The 12729-nt window shown below is 41.3% G+C and overlaps 1 protein-coding gene across 1 annotated transcript; it reads right to left on the bottom strand.

Annotated features, from left to right (window-relative positions):
• Nucleotides 1-2036: 2036 nt before the first annotated feature.
• On the bottom strand, nt 2037-10989 carry MRPS30 (mitochondrial ribosomal protein S30). The gene is made up of 5 exons (XM_065406524.1): nt 10425-10989; nt 10004-10149; nt 7962-8067; nt 6903-7079; nt 2037-2554 (listed from the first exon to the last, which is right to left on the bottom strand). The coding sequence occupies exons 1-5, from the start codon at nt 10969-10971 to the stop codon at nt 2286-2288; spliced, it is 1245 nt and encodes a 414-aa protein (XP_065262596.1). The 5' UTR covers nt 10972-10989; the 3' UTR covers nt 2037-2285.
• Between the last annotated feature and the right edge of the window lie 1740 nt (nt 10990-12729).

Genomic DNA, 12729 nt, shown 5'->3' with positions numbered 1-12729 from the left:
TTTCAATAGTTTTGGACTAGATTGTATCTAGTCCTATGTGGGCATAAAGGGAAGGGTACATAGTCTTCAGACTCCGGGCATTCCTGCATGGAATTTAGAGAAGACTGCATAAAGGTTTCCAGTACAGGTCCCCTATTTTCAGTCTCAGAATGTAGACACCATGACATTTCCCAGACTTGGTATCTGCTTGAGGGTTGTTAAACTTTTTTTTAATAAAGCAAAATAGTTCAGCATTTGGGATTATAAGGAGAAAGACAAATAGTTTCCCTATTACCCAAAAAATATGATTTAATTTTAAATTCTTCCTTAGCCTCCCTCATGTTCCCTGCACAGAAGCACAGGTTAAAATTAATAGAAAGCTAAAACAACCAACTTTGTAAGTTTCATCCCCTTATGACTCCCTTGAATTGCCTTTTTTAAAAGTTCTGTCAGACACCAAACCCTGCAGAATAAGATGTCAAAGAAAGAAAGTTGGTCCCATGAGATTTAAAGCAGCAGAATCAAATGTTTTTGCTGATTGGAGCTAAAGAACAGGAATCTTGCAGTTTCTGATGTTCCAGATTTAAACATTTAGCAGTTATATATTCCCACTTTCAACAATACTAGAGATTTCCTTCATTGTCAGTGTATTTCACTCTTAAATACTATGGACCAGACAAGTACAAAAGGAAAGATTAATGCCATTCTACAGAAGTTATTTTGTTTCAGTAAGTGATTTAATGTGCTGGAGACTACTGTGCATATTTATGTTTTGTCTCAGCTTTGCTAATCAGTGAAAAAATATAAGGCAAAGACAATTTCATTTCTTCTTCTGAAACAGAATGGCAAACAGTGCCACCTACTGTTTGTCAGTTTTTCTTAATTCCTTATGAAATGCCAGTTGTAAAGACCATGACAGAGGAGCTCAGCTATTTAGGAGAGCCTGGGAGTAGAGCCACTACTGCTCTGGATTGAGAGGAGCCAGCTGAGGTGGTTCTGGCACCTGATAAGGATGCCCCCTGGGAGGTTTCCTTTGGAACTCTACTGGGCACATCCCACTGGGAGGAGATCCTGAGGCTGACCCAGGACACACTGGAGGGATAATATCTCCCAGATGGCCTGGGAACGCTGGGGAATCCCCCAAAAGGAGCTGGAACCTATTGCGGAGGAAAGGGAGGTCTGGTCCTTCCTACTGCCGCCACAACCCTCACCAGTAAAAGTGGCATAAAGGAAAAAGACAGACAGACAGACAATGACAAGGGCTGTGGTGGATTCTCCATCACTGACAATTGTAAAATCAAGATTGGATGTTTTTCTAAAAGACAGGGATCGGCAACCTTTGGAATGTCTCGGCCCATGCCGCTTCCCGCAGCACCCATTGGCCTGGAAGGGCGAACTGCGGCCAGTGGAAGCTGCGATTGGCTGAACCTGCGGACGCTGCAGGTAAAACAAACTGTCCCGGCTTGCCAGCGGCTTTCCCTGACGGGCCACGTGCCAAAGGTTGCCGATCCCTACTCTAGGAATTAATTTGTGGAAGTTCTATGGCTTGTCTTGTACCGGAGGTCAGACTAGATGATCACAATGGTCCCTTCTGGCCTGGGAAACTATGAAACCTGTGGACTCAACTCTGTAAAAAGGAAGTACTTAACAATAAAAAGTTAACCAGAGTTCATGTAGTCTTGTGTAAATTATTCCAGAGGATAAATCAATTACTTGAAAAGAAACCTACCCGCTTACTGACTTCTAACCCCTCCCCTGAAGTCATAGCTAAAACAATGCTTCAGCATTAGAAAAGATTTTACAAGATGAAGTTACAGCGTGTCATCAGAAAACTTGTGCAAAAACCACTATCAAGTTGTATAAGTACTTCAATTGTGTTGAGACTCCCTCTTCCAAGGAGTTTACAGTCTACATGGACAACACTGTTCTATTGCCCATCAAGTTTGCATGAGGAAATCTCAGTTTGTTGAAACACAGAATCCAGGTCATTTTTTTTGGATCTATTTAAAAATCAAGGTACCTTACTTCAAATACAAGTATACAAAAGGCATTAAGTTATTCTATATGTTTATTTTCAATGTACAACACCACATATTTTGGTGAGTGTGTGGGAATAAGCCCCACAAGAGATCACAGAATACATTTTATTGTTTACAGTAATATTTAGTCAGATGTATATGTGTGTGTGCGCGCACACACACACACAGAGCAAACCTTGAATAAGCATGAAGAACCATTCCACATCACATTTCATTTGACTTCCGATGAAGCCCAGGCATTTAAACAGAGCCCTTTGGTAGCCTAATTTACAATTGCTCTGGTCTGTTTAGCAGAAACTGAACTAACTGAAGCAGAATTTCATCATTAAAACCTTTTACGTTATTGCCTTCCACAGCTTCATATAAGGGCTTACTTTCTGTTCCCCAACAGATATTCTTCCGAGGGTTATTTTGATCAGCGCGTACAGTTAGTGCTAAGGTATTCAGCTGATAACAAAAGAAAGCAAAGTATTTTCCATCTGTGATCACAGCCTGCGATACAAAGGGACGGGTCACATCTGCCTCACACCAGAATCCTGTAAATGAAATTACACTCTAGTTACACAAGACATAAGTAATATTCATATTGGCACAGGGACTTGAAATACAGACAGAGTTACAAACCTAAACTGCTTATCCTCAAGGAACAAGATAGTTTTAGATTGTTCAGTCATAACATTTTACATAATAATCTAATGACATCCTCACCTCACCCACCCCCAAGAAAAGTTTTGGGTCACATACCTCAAGGACCACTTTCAAAATTATGCTAATGCGTATGCTCACAAATCTAACCTTTTCAATGCACATGGATTCTCATGGAACCAAGTCTGCCCGCAAAGGTTACCCATCTTGCACAAAACGGCATGTTTAAAATTAGATACAATGTACAGCACCACACATTTGGTGTGCCCTGCAGACACTATTTTTTTTGGGGGGGGGGCGGGGGAGGAGAGAGGGAATCTGACCTTTGGCAGCGCAGCACCTTCTATTTAGAGGATAACTGAATTTTCCATAAATCCTCTTACGGTGAAGTGACTTTATCCATAAGGGAATGCACTTATTCATCACAACAATTCAAGAATATGTGCCGTTAATTCAAGTTTAATACACCATTACTGTTGAATGCTGAATAAAATGGTTAGAGAGACAAGCTAAATCTTTTATTGGACCAAACAAAATGGTTCCCCTTTTATACTATATCATGTTATTGTGCATGCACAATAGCATATGTAGAGAACTGTACTTACAGCACAAACATTGAATACATACGCTTCCTTAAGCAATGCTCACTACTAAAATTATAAAATAACCCAGTAGAGTCAGAGAATGAAAACAAATGTTACCGTCTTATACATCAATGTCACTAAGATTCTAATTGACTTGTAAAGATGAGACCATCAATTTCAGTGTTATAGGTACACCACAAAAAAAGATAAGTTTGGGATCACATGTGATTAGCATATGCTATTTCACATGTACAATTTGACGCAAAACCATCTTCTTATTGTTTTATACAGATGTATTAATTAGGGGATTTACATCACTGTGACCTAAACATGGTGTCATTACTTCAGAAATTGCTTCCACTACCAGAAGCTAGCTATTAGCTAATGGCATCTATATCTAAGTGAATTAAGTTCTCTTGAACCTTCTCTTCTTTTCAGCTGAGGTCTCATTTAATATTTATAAATCCTTTATGGAATTAGAATTGTACAGATCGTGAGTATGGGAGTTTGCTCAAATATACACTGTATCTCTACTTCTCAACAATTAGGTTTTTTATTTACTATTATTTTGATCAGATACAAGTAGTGCAATACTAATGATCAATATGTAGGTCTACTTTTTGTAATCTGTCTTGGATTAAAAAAAATCTCTAGTCTCTGATATTATGCAAGTATATTGGGCATTATTTCTTTACATATACACTGTTAGAATTTAGCACAGGGCATATCTGAAAGGCCAAGTGCTAGAGCAAGAACATTAGATTTCATGTGCCTGTAATGTTTACTAGTTCAGGATAAAACCATTAGCTTGATCCCCATAGCAACTGTTCATCCTTTGTGTTTCATTATAATGTACAATACAAGCTCATGAGCCTGCTTTCAAAAACAGTTCACCCTATTGCATAGTAAACTGGCTTATAATCAAATTCCACCTTCCATGAAGATTTGTATAAGAGAAATTTGATTTATATGCACCGAACATGGAGTAGAATTTAACTGCCAAAATTCCACTATAACACCCCATTTTTTGGAATACTGATTTCAGCTGCTTACTATCATATACCACAGCCAAAAAACTCTAGTGTATAGACTACATATTTTAACCTAAAAAATACCAAAAATAATTTTACACATATTAATAAGTGCCATTTAATATTCTATACATTTCATAATTTTTGCTGATTCAGATAGCAAGATTGGAGTTGTTCACTAATACAGGATAGATTGGTGCCAAAGGGTAAACTGCAAAAGCAGCTTGATTAAATTATGGAAAAACTCAGCTAGTTTTAGCTTTAAAAGATATATACAGGTACCCAAAGAAATATGAAAATTAAGCATTTGAAACTTCAGGTGTTCCAAAGTGAGTTTGTCTAGATCAGGGGTTCTCAAACTTCATTGCACCATGACCCCCTTCTGACAACAAAAATTACTACATGACCCCAGGAGGGGGGATTGAAGCCTGAGCCCACCTGAGCCCCGCCACCCCAGGTGGTGGTGGGGGGGGGGCGCTAAATCCCAAGCACCACCGCCCATGGCCAGGGAGCTAAATTCAAAGCCCAAAGGCTTCAGACCCATGCAGGGGGCCTGCAACCTGATCCCTGCCACCCAGGGCGTCAGGCTTGGGCTTCAGCCCCAGCAAGTCTAAGTCAGCCCTGGTAACCCCATTAAAATGGGCTCGCAACCCACTTAGGTGTCCTCACCCACAGTTTGAGAACCCCATATCTGGTTGAGGCAGCTTTGTAATTTAAAGCACTTTTAAAAGTCAGACTGATCACACCCTATTTACTCTTCAGTTCTAACCTGTTATGCATTAAACAATGATTTTTTTTCTTTAGTTCTGTTAGAAGCATGACAGATTAGCAAGGGGAAAGGCCCTCTATTTAAAGAGTAACTCTACTGGGCTGCACTTTTTAATTTTTTTTTTTTAAATAGTATTAACTCTGCATCAATACTTGGTTTAATTAAACCAAAGTTGAAGTACCCATTTCCCATCAAGCATCTCCCTAATGCTCTTGCAGTCATTTTATTGACTTCAGTTTCACAGATGATATAGCATGGCAGGGACCAATGAGATAGAAACATCTGGATTTTTCTTATAAGTGGACACAACTTTATTAGATTCCATAACAGGACAACTTGGCCTGGCAGCAATGAAAATGAGAAAACAACAGATGCTCTCTCTATCGAGGCTTTGCATAGGGAGGAGGGCTAGCTCATTGGCCTGCTAAACCCAGGGTTGTGAGTTCAATCCTTGAGGGGGCCATTTAGGGATCTGGGGAAAAAAATCTGTCTGGGGATTGGTCCTGCCTTGAGCAGGGGGTTGGACTAGATGACCTCCTTAGGTCCCTTCCAACCCGGATATTCTATGATTCTATAAGGGGAAGGAAGGTGACAGAGTATCACTCAGTCCCAGGGCACCACCTTGCCCGTTTAAGACCAAGGCCTTTAAAAGCCTTTTGTTCAAGTCAGAGGAGCCACCTACTTTAAATCCATGAGCTGGTTGACACGATTAAGCAAGTTGGCTATTTGCTACTGCCATTTTAATTACTCCTAGAACACTATCTCAAAACATAAGATTTAATACTTTTTCGACATTTTATATTGCCAACTACTGATTTGTAAATATTTGGTTTGATGTATATTACTCCTTTTAACGCTCTCGATCAAGACAGGGTTAAACAGAAATTAAGGAAGTCAGAGGACTGAGATCCAACATTACATTTCATTTTTTCTTTACTGCTCCCTTTTTCTAGGATTTTTTTTTAAAAATCCAGTCAAAGTAATGAAAAAATACCAATGGAAATGTTTAGAAAGACAAAGCAGGTGAGATAATATCTTTTATTGAATGAACTTCTGTTGGTGAGAGAGACAAGTTTCCAAGGTACACAGAGCTCTTCTTCAGGTCTAGGAAAGGTATTCCCAGCATCATCACAGCAAAATAGTGGAACAGATTGTTTAGCATAAGTAGTTATCACATATTGTAAGGGACCATTCAAGGCAGAGTGGCCCATTAACACCTCTGCAGTCATAGGACAGAAAGAGGGGGTTACAGATAGTTATAATAAGCCATAAATCCAGTGTGTCTCTGTCCAGTCCATGATTTTGAGTGTCTAGCAGAGTAATTGACAGGTTTCAGAGTAGCAGCCTATATGCATCCGAAGAAGTGGGTTGTAGCCCACGAAAGCTTATGCTCTAATAAATTTGTTAGTCTCTAAGGTGCCACAAGTACTCCTGTTATTTTAGCAGAGTAATGAATTTAAGCTTCCATGCTCATCTTTTGAAAGGGCTGTGTAGGTTTCCTTTGAGGATGAGGACTGACAGAATGATCGCTTTGTTTGTGAATTACACTTGATTAATCTCAGTTTGACATGCCCCTCCCCCCCCAAAAAGAGCCCCGAAAACTTTGGTGTGATTCTTTTCTCCTACTCTTCAAGCACTTTACACAGATTTAAGGGTCTTGTTTTAAAGAATTTGTATAATATCTCCCATATACATAGTTTAATTGGCTCATTTAAGTTTCAATAATGAAATCAAGACCTGTTCTACACAGAAAGAAAACCACATAAAACACAAATGGAAGATAAAAGGAAAGGGAGAAAGAAGTTTGTCTTACATCTATAAATGGCTAGCAATCAAGCTAGAAGTTTTGCCTCACCTTGATACATAGCTTGTGCTGCAGTCCAAGCAAAGAGACTTGCAATACCATTAGCTCGATAAGTTACTTCAATTTGATCAGCAAGGTTTGCTTTTAATAATCGCTCCCTTTTCAGTTTATCAGGAATCAAATGAAATTGCGTATGACCATAGCTGCATGGATCTGCCACTTTTGATCCTGAGTTCATAAAAAGGAGAAAAGTTAAAAGCCACTTTAAAAAAAAAATCAAACGTTATAGGCATCAGAGGTTAAGGAAAAGATAATATTTCTGTCATCTCTATTATTCTGACTTCTGCCCATCAAAGTAACAAGTTATTTAAAAAAAGTTAGCTTGATTTGAAATTTTGACATTAATATTTCTTTGGCTTCCTCTAGTTCAAAAGACTAAGTCTCCTTATCAACTCACTTGCTGGCTATAATTGGAGAAAAGACACTGAAATTAAAGTTAATAATTTGCTAGTTCTGGTCCAATCTTGCGCCCACTGAAATTAAAGGGGTTTTGCCTCTTTCCCCTTCATTGACTGGATGTTGTTTAGAAAGACCAGAAGGCTCCTTTTAAAGCTGACAGGTAACTGATCTTCTGTAGCAAAAGTGGTAAGAAGCATATTTTTCTGGGCTGTAGGAGAATGGTGGGCTTGGCCCTGACTGTGCAGGTAACTGGTTTATTATAGAGAAGCAACAACCTCTTTATGAGTAAAGCTATCTGAGCCCCCTTGTAACCAAAAGAAAAGCAAAGAACAAAATCCTTATAAGGCCCAATGACCCATTCAGAAAACATTCTGCATATTGAATCAAATATTTTCAGATCAAGACTTAAATGACTCCTTCTGAAATATGAAGTGTCAAATGTGTGTCACTTTATCACAATTTTAAGTGTTTTACTGACTATACCCAGTCTCTTATTTTATTAATTAATGTTCAGCAAAGTATAGCACCACAGTTATAAATGCCATTAGACAGATTTTGAAATTGGCTTCTGCAATAAGCCATTTTCAAAAGTGTACTATTCTTTAGTACTTCTACACCGTAACTATATTCCTATCGCTAGGAAAATCTTACCTATAAATATCTTGTTATCATACTGTCTTTTGAACAATGGAAGTTTGTCTGGTTTGTGATTAATAACAGGAACTTCTCCAGGGACTGAATAATCTAATGGTACAAACTTGAAGGAACGAGAGAGAGAGAGAGAGAGAGAGAGAAAGAAAATCAGTTCAGCAAGTCATAGAATGTTTTTGATCTCAGTATTATTACATACTACATTGATAACAATATTTTGATTCTTAAGAAAGATTTGTTTGACCAGCCATCCGAACACCTAAGGAATTCTCATCAAGGTCAACATCCATTTTACGGCCTTGAATAAAACTTTGATCCTGTTCCGAGAGAGAAACCAACAAGATAGTATGTTTGTCGAAGACAGCGTGAATCTCCTGCAGCAAAAGAGAAATATGTTGTGTAGAACAGGAAGGACTCAAGTGCCAGAGCCTGGACAATTGTTGGTTAGCACCACTTCCCACTGATAGAAGATGGCATTTCCCACTTTTTGCCGGGGGGGGGGGGGGGGGGGGGGAACACACGACTCAAAACACAAAAAAACACCACCAAAGCTTAATTAACAGCATTTTGTGTTGGACCTTTATCCTCCCATTCAATGGTTATAGTATTTTGCAATTCTCTTTTTTCAAAAGCAACTAACCAATCATTTTGGGTCCCCAACTCAAGATGCCTTGAGTAGCCCAATTTTAAGAATGCCAAGCACACATCCTCTGAAAGAGGACTCAAAAGTTGAGCACCCAAGCAAAAAAGTCAATAGTCATTTTTGAAAATCTTGGTGTATGTTTTGTTTTCTTTGGCAAGTTATAGAAAATCTAAATAAAATATACAGAACTAAAACTTTCAGTCATGCCACTGAATTTAGCAGTGACCATATGATTGCTAGTGAGGCTTCCTCCAAAGGGTGGTAGCCCCAGTATACACTGATTTCCTCACATACGCTCACACACATATACATATATTGATTTCCCCCACCCATATATTTTTGGGGGGAGGATGAACAGGAGAATCTTTCCCTAGTAGTAAATTCTAAGAAAGTCTTACCCAACACAATGTGTTTTGTATACAGCATTGCTGAATGCCTCACAAAAGTAGAATAGAGGTTAAGCAAAGTGCTATTTATTTTTTTTAAAGTTCCCTAAAACTTCTCTAAAAATAGATGAACCCCCAGTATAAAGATAATTAATCACACACATCTACAGTACTGTATGTGCTGTTATTTAACGATTGGAAGTTTATTCTGTATTTAACTAGATTTCACTCTTTGTCTACCTGTTATTTTCAATTACCCTACCTCATGATTTAGAAGAAGAAAGCTTTTAGAGGAAAACTTGTTAAAACCAACAGTCAAAGAAAAAGCATTTTAAAGAATGTACAAAGCTACATTGCCTACCTGTAAAGGCATCAAGTTTATCACCTTTCTGACACTAAAAACTCTGATTTTCACATTTAGTGTCACTCAGTTTAATCCTATCTAGCAGTCTCAACCTTGGCAAAGTGCACAATCAAATTAACAGAAACATTAAAATGGTCAAAGTGCAAAGCACGGCACCCTGAAGAAGCACACAGGACTAGCTGGCAGGGGCACAAAAGAAAGATGTGCATGTTCCCCCCATGTTGCCCTGCTATCATGGAAAGGTTAGGGGTGTACAATCGGTGCATTACTTTGCATTTATCAACATTGAATTTCATCTGCCATTTTGTTGCCCAGACACTCAATTTTATAGTTTTAATAATCACTAAAATCATGGAATAAATAAGATTGTTATAAATACAATGGAACCTTTATAGAGGAAATTAAGTTTTTCTACAAAAGTTTTTCCCTGAGATATGACTGGTTGGATTTAAAATCAAACAAAAACAAGCAATGATTTTTAGACAGAATATATTTATGTTGTGAACTGTTCAGAGCAGAGACTCTCTTACTAGGTGTCTGTATCCTGCCTAGCACAGTGAAGCTACTTTTATACATGCTACATACTAAATGCTACTGTAATACAGTACCAGTTGATATTCACTTTTAGAAGTATTAAAAACATTCGTACCTCTGGAAGCTGTTCTGGCACACGGATCTGGATTTGTGGTTTGTCATCTATCTGAAATCTCACTGGATCAATTCTACCAGTTCGATAGCCTCGACAAACAACAGTCTCACCGCGCTCCCAATAGAAGTTAACCTGTGGTTTTAAATCTGAAATGAAACACGTTTTGTTTTTAGCCAGCCCATTACACCCATGTATTCTTGGTGAACACATGCAAAAGGACATCAGCCCTCAGACCAAAAAACAAAGTTGAAAATCAGTCAGTGATGTAACAATTACCCACAATAACCCAGGTGCATTTCACATACTTCCGCATAATCTCTTCTTCTACTCCATGGCCTAACTTCCCACCCAGCCCCAGCACCCCCTCCTCGCCCCTCTCTAATCACCAGCAACACCCCCTTCACGCGACCTCCCGCCCCACCTAAGCAGGAGGTTGTGAGCAGCGGGTTGCAGCTGCCCAGCGCGGCGGTGAGGGAGGAGACCAGCTGGGTGAGGAAGGGGGCCGGGATGTGCTGCTGCTCTCGGTAGAGGAAGGGTCGCTCTCGCTTGCGCTGGTAGAAATGCTCCTGCAGGAGCGCGTCGCAGGCCAGGGAACGCAACTCGCTCAGATCCGGGACCCCGGGTCCCGCCGGCTCCGCTCCCGCGGGGGGCAGCCCCGGCACGAAGACGGTCTTGGTGAAGCTCTGGTACCAGCGGTCCGCGTTCAGGGAGAAGGTCTGCGGGTAAACCACGTACTTGAGCCGCTGCAGCCGGCCGTAGAGCCGCAGCTTCTCCGCGATGGAGGGCGCCTCGTGCACCTGCTGGTAGAAATATTCCAGCCGGCGGCGCTTGGCCGACTTGCTCTTGGCCGTGTGGGAGGCGACCACGGGCGGGTAGAGCGGAGACGGAGGCTGAGGGGCCGCGAAGGGCTCAGTGTGCAGCAACCGGCAGCCTTGCCATACCAACCGCCACCCCCTGGGAGCCGCCATCTTGTCAGAGTGGGCGGGAGACTCGGGACGGACAGGAGAGTGTACATCAGTAATTGGCTACTATTGGTCACGTGGGTACTATAATACACCAATCCGAACGTTCCTCTGAGAAACCGGGAGGTGCGGGAAAAAGAGGGCGGAGCCAGTCATTGAATCAAAGCATTTCATTTGCCCGACGGTCTAGGAAACAGTCAAAGAGGGAGGGTTCCTTTTCAAGGGTGCGGAAGAAGCAAGCTCCGCCCTTCCACTATGCGCATGCTTCTTGCGGACGGTCTTGTTGCTGCGCGTTGCCGAGCGCTGGACGTGAGCAGCGTAGAGAAAGAGGACTACAGTTCCCAGCATGCAGAGCGAGGGCTGCCGGGATGGGGGCCGCCGCAAGGTCGGCTGAGGGCTGACAGAGCGTTTAGCTACCCTGTGAGCACCCGCGCTCCCCAGCTGTCCTGTGCCCGACCCCCACCCCGACCCCCTGCTCCTCTTCCTACAGGGACCTCACACCTCTAAAGAGCCCCTGAGCCCTCCCCCGACCCTGCTAGCATTTGTGGTTCCCATCCCTATACAGGCCCCTAAACCACACTCCCGGATCCCACTATAAATGGGGCCTCTCATCCCTCGACTGGCCCTAGGGTGACCAGACAGCAAATGTGAAAAATCGGGACAGGGGATGGGAGGTAATAGGAACCTATCTAAGAAAAAGACCCAAAAATCAGAACTGTCCCTATAAAATTGGGACATCTGGTCACCCTAACTGGCCCCTGAACCATGCTTCCAGATCCTGGTATCACTGGGGTTTCCCATCCCTATATGGGCCACACTGCCCCAATCCCGCTATAACCTGTGGCTCATATCCCTAGACTGGACTCTGAACCATACTCCCGGATCCCACTACGACCAGGGGCTCCCAACCCTATATGGGCCCCTGGACCATAGCCTGTGATCCCACTCACTGGGGACTCTCATCTATATATGGGCCCCTGAACCACACTCCCACATCTTGCTATCACCAGAAGATCCCATCCCTATTTAGGCCCCTGAACCATGCTCCCATGTTCCTCTATCACCACTTGATCCCATCTCTTTCATGGACTCTGAACCACACCCCAGATCCTAGTATGACCACCAGGGCTGTCCCTATAATGACCAAAGATGCAAACTAGTTATCATCACTAGTCCTTATTTGTTTGTTGCAGGAACATACTCCTCTCAAGTCACTATTCAGTTTACAACATTATGACAATAACACAGTATGAGAAATTTAAGGGACGTGTCTTGCATCCAATAAGTTGTCATCTCTTTCCCTTGTTTGAGAACTTTATTTTCTTTTACTACTGAAGCATGTATCTTTCAGTCATGGCATGTCCACTGCAGTCCAGGCACTCAGAAGTTTGTGAGATGTCTGTAATTGCAGTTGAGGCATCCTTAAATGTGAACTCTAATCTGAAGATTAGATTATTTTGACAATATAAGGACATTTGCCAGTTAAATAGTTTATCCTCCATAATATTAATGATTTACCATGCACATCTCTAGAGATTAAGTTGTGTAGGAAAAATATCAATTCTGAAAGTATCCCCAAGCTACAAAATTGTTTTAGGAGGGTTCCAAGGATGCTAAATCAAAATCTCCCAAGTCACTTGTATGTCATAACGTAACGAATATGTGGTATATTTAAAAAAATGCGGCTGAATAAGGAAAGAAATAATAGGGAGCTGGATTGTTCTCTCCTATGCAAACAATCATGGGAAGGGGTTGAGTGCCGCC

Source organism: Emys orbicularis, chromosome 6, assembly GCF_028017835.1.
Source record: "Emys orbicularis isolate rEmyOrb1 chromosome 6, rEmyOrb1.hap1, whole genome shotgun sequence".
Taxonomy (NCBI): Eukaryota; Metazoa; Chordata; order Testudines; family Emydidae; genus Emys; species Emys orbicularis.
This window is presented reverse-complemented; position numbering and strand designations above follow the sequence as displayed.

Bases quoted from the DNA above. Each gene is read 5' to 3' on its own strand.
- MRPS30 (XM_065406524.1), bottom strand. From the start codon at position 10,971: ATGGCGGCTCCCAGGGGGTGGCGGTTGGTATGGCAAGGCTGCCGGTTG. The intron at 7,080-7,961 runs GTAAGATTTTCC...TTATGAACTCAG, and splicing joins TGATAACAAGATATTTATAG to GATCAAAAGTGGCAGATCCA. The intron at 2,555-6,902 runs GTGAGGCAAAAC...TTTCATTTACAG, and splicing joins AGCACAAGCTATGTATCAAG to GATTCTGGTGTGAGGCAGAT.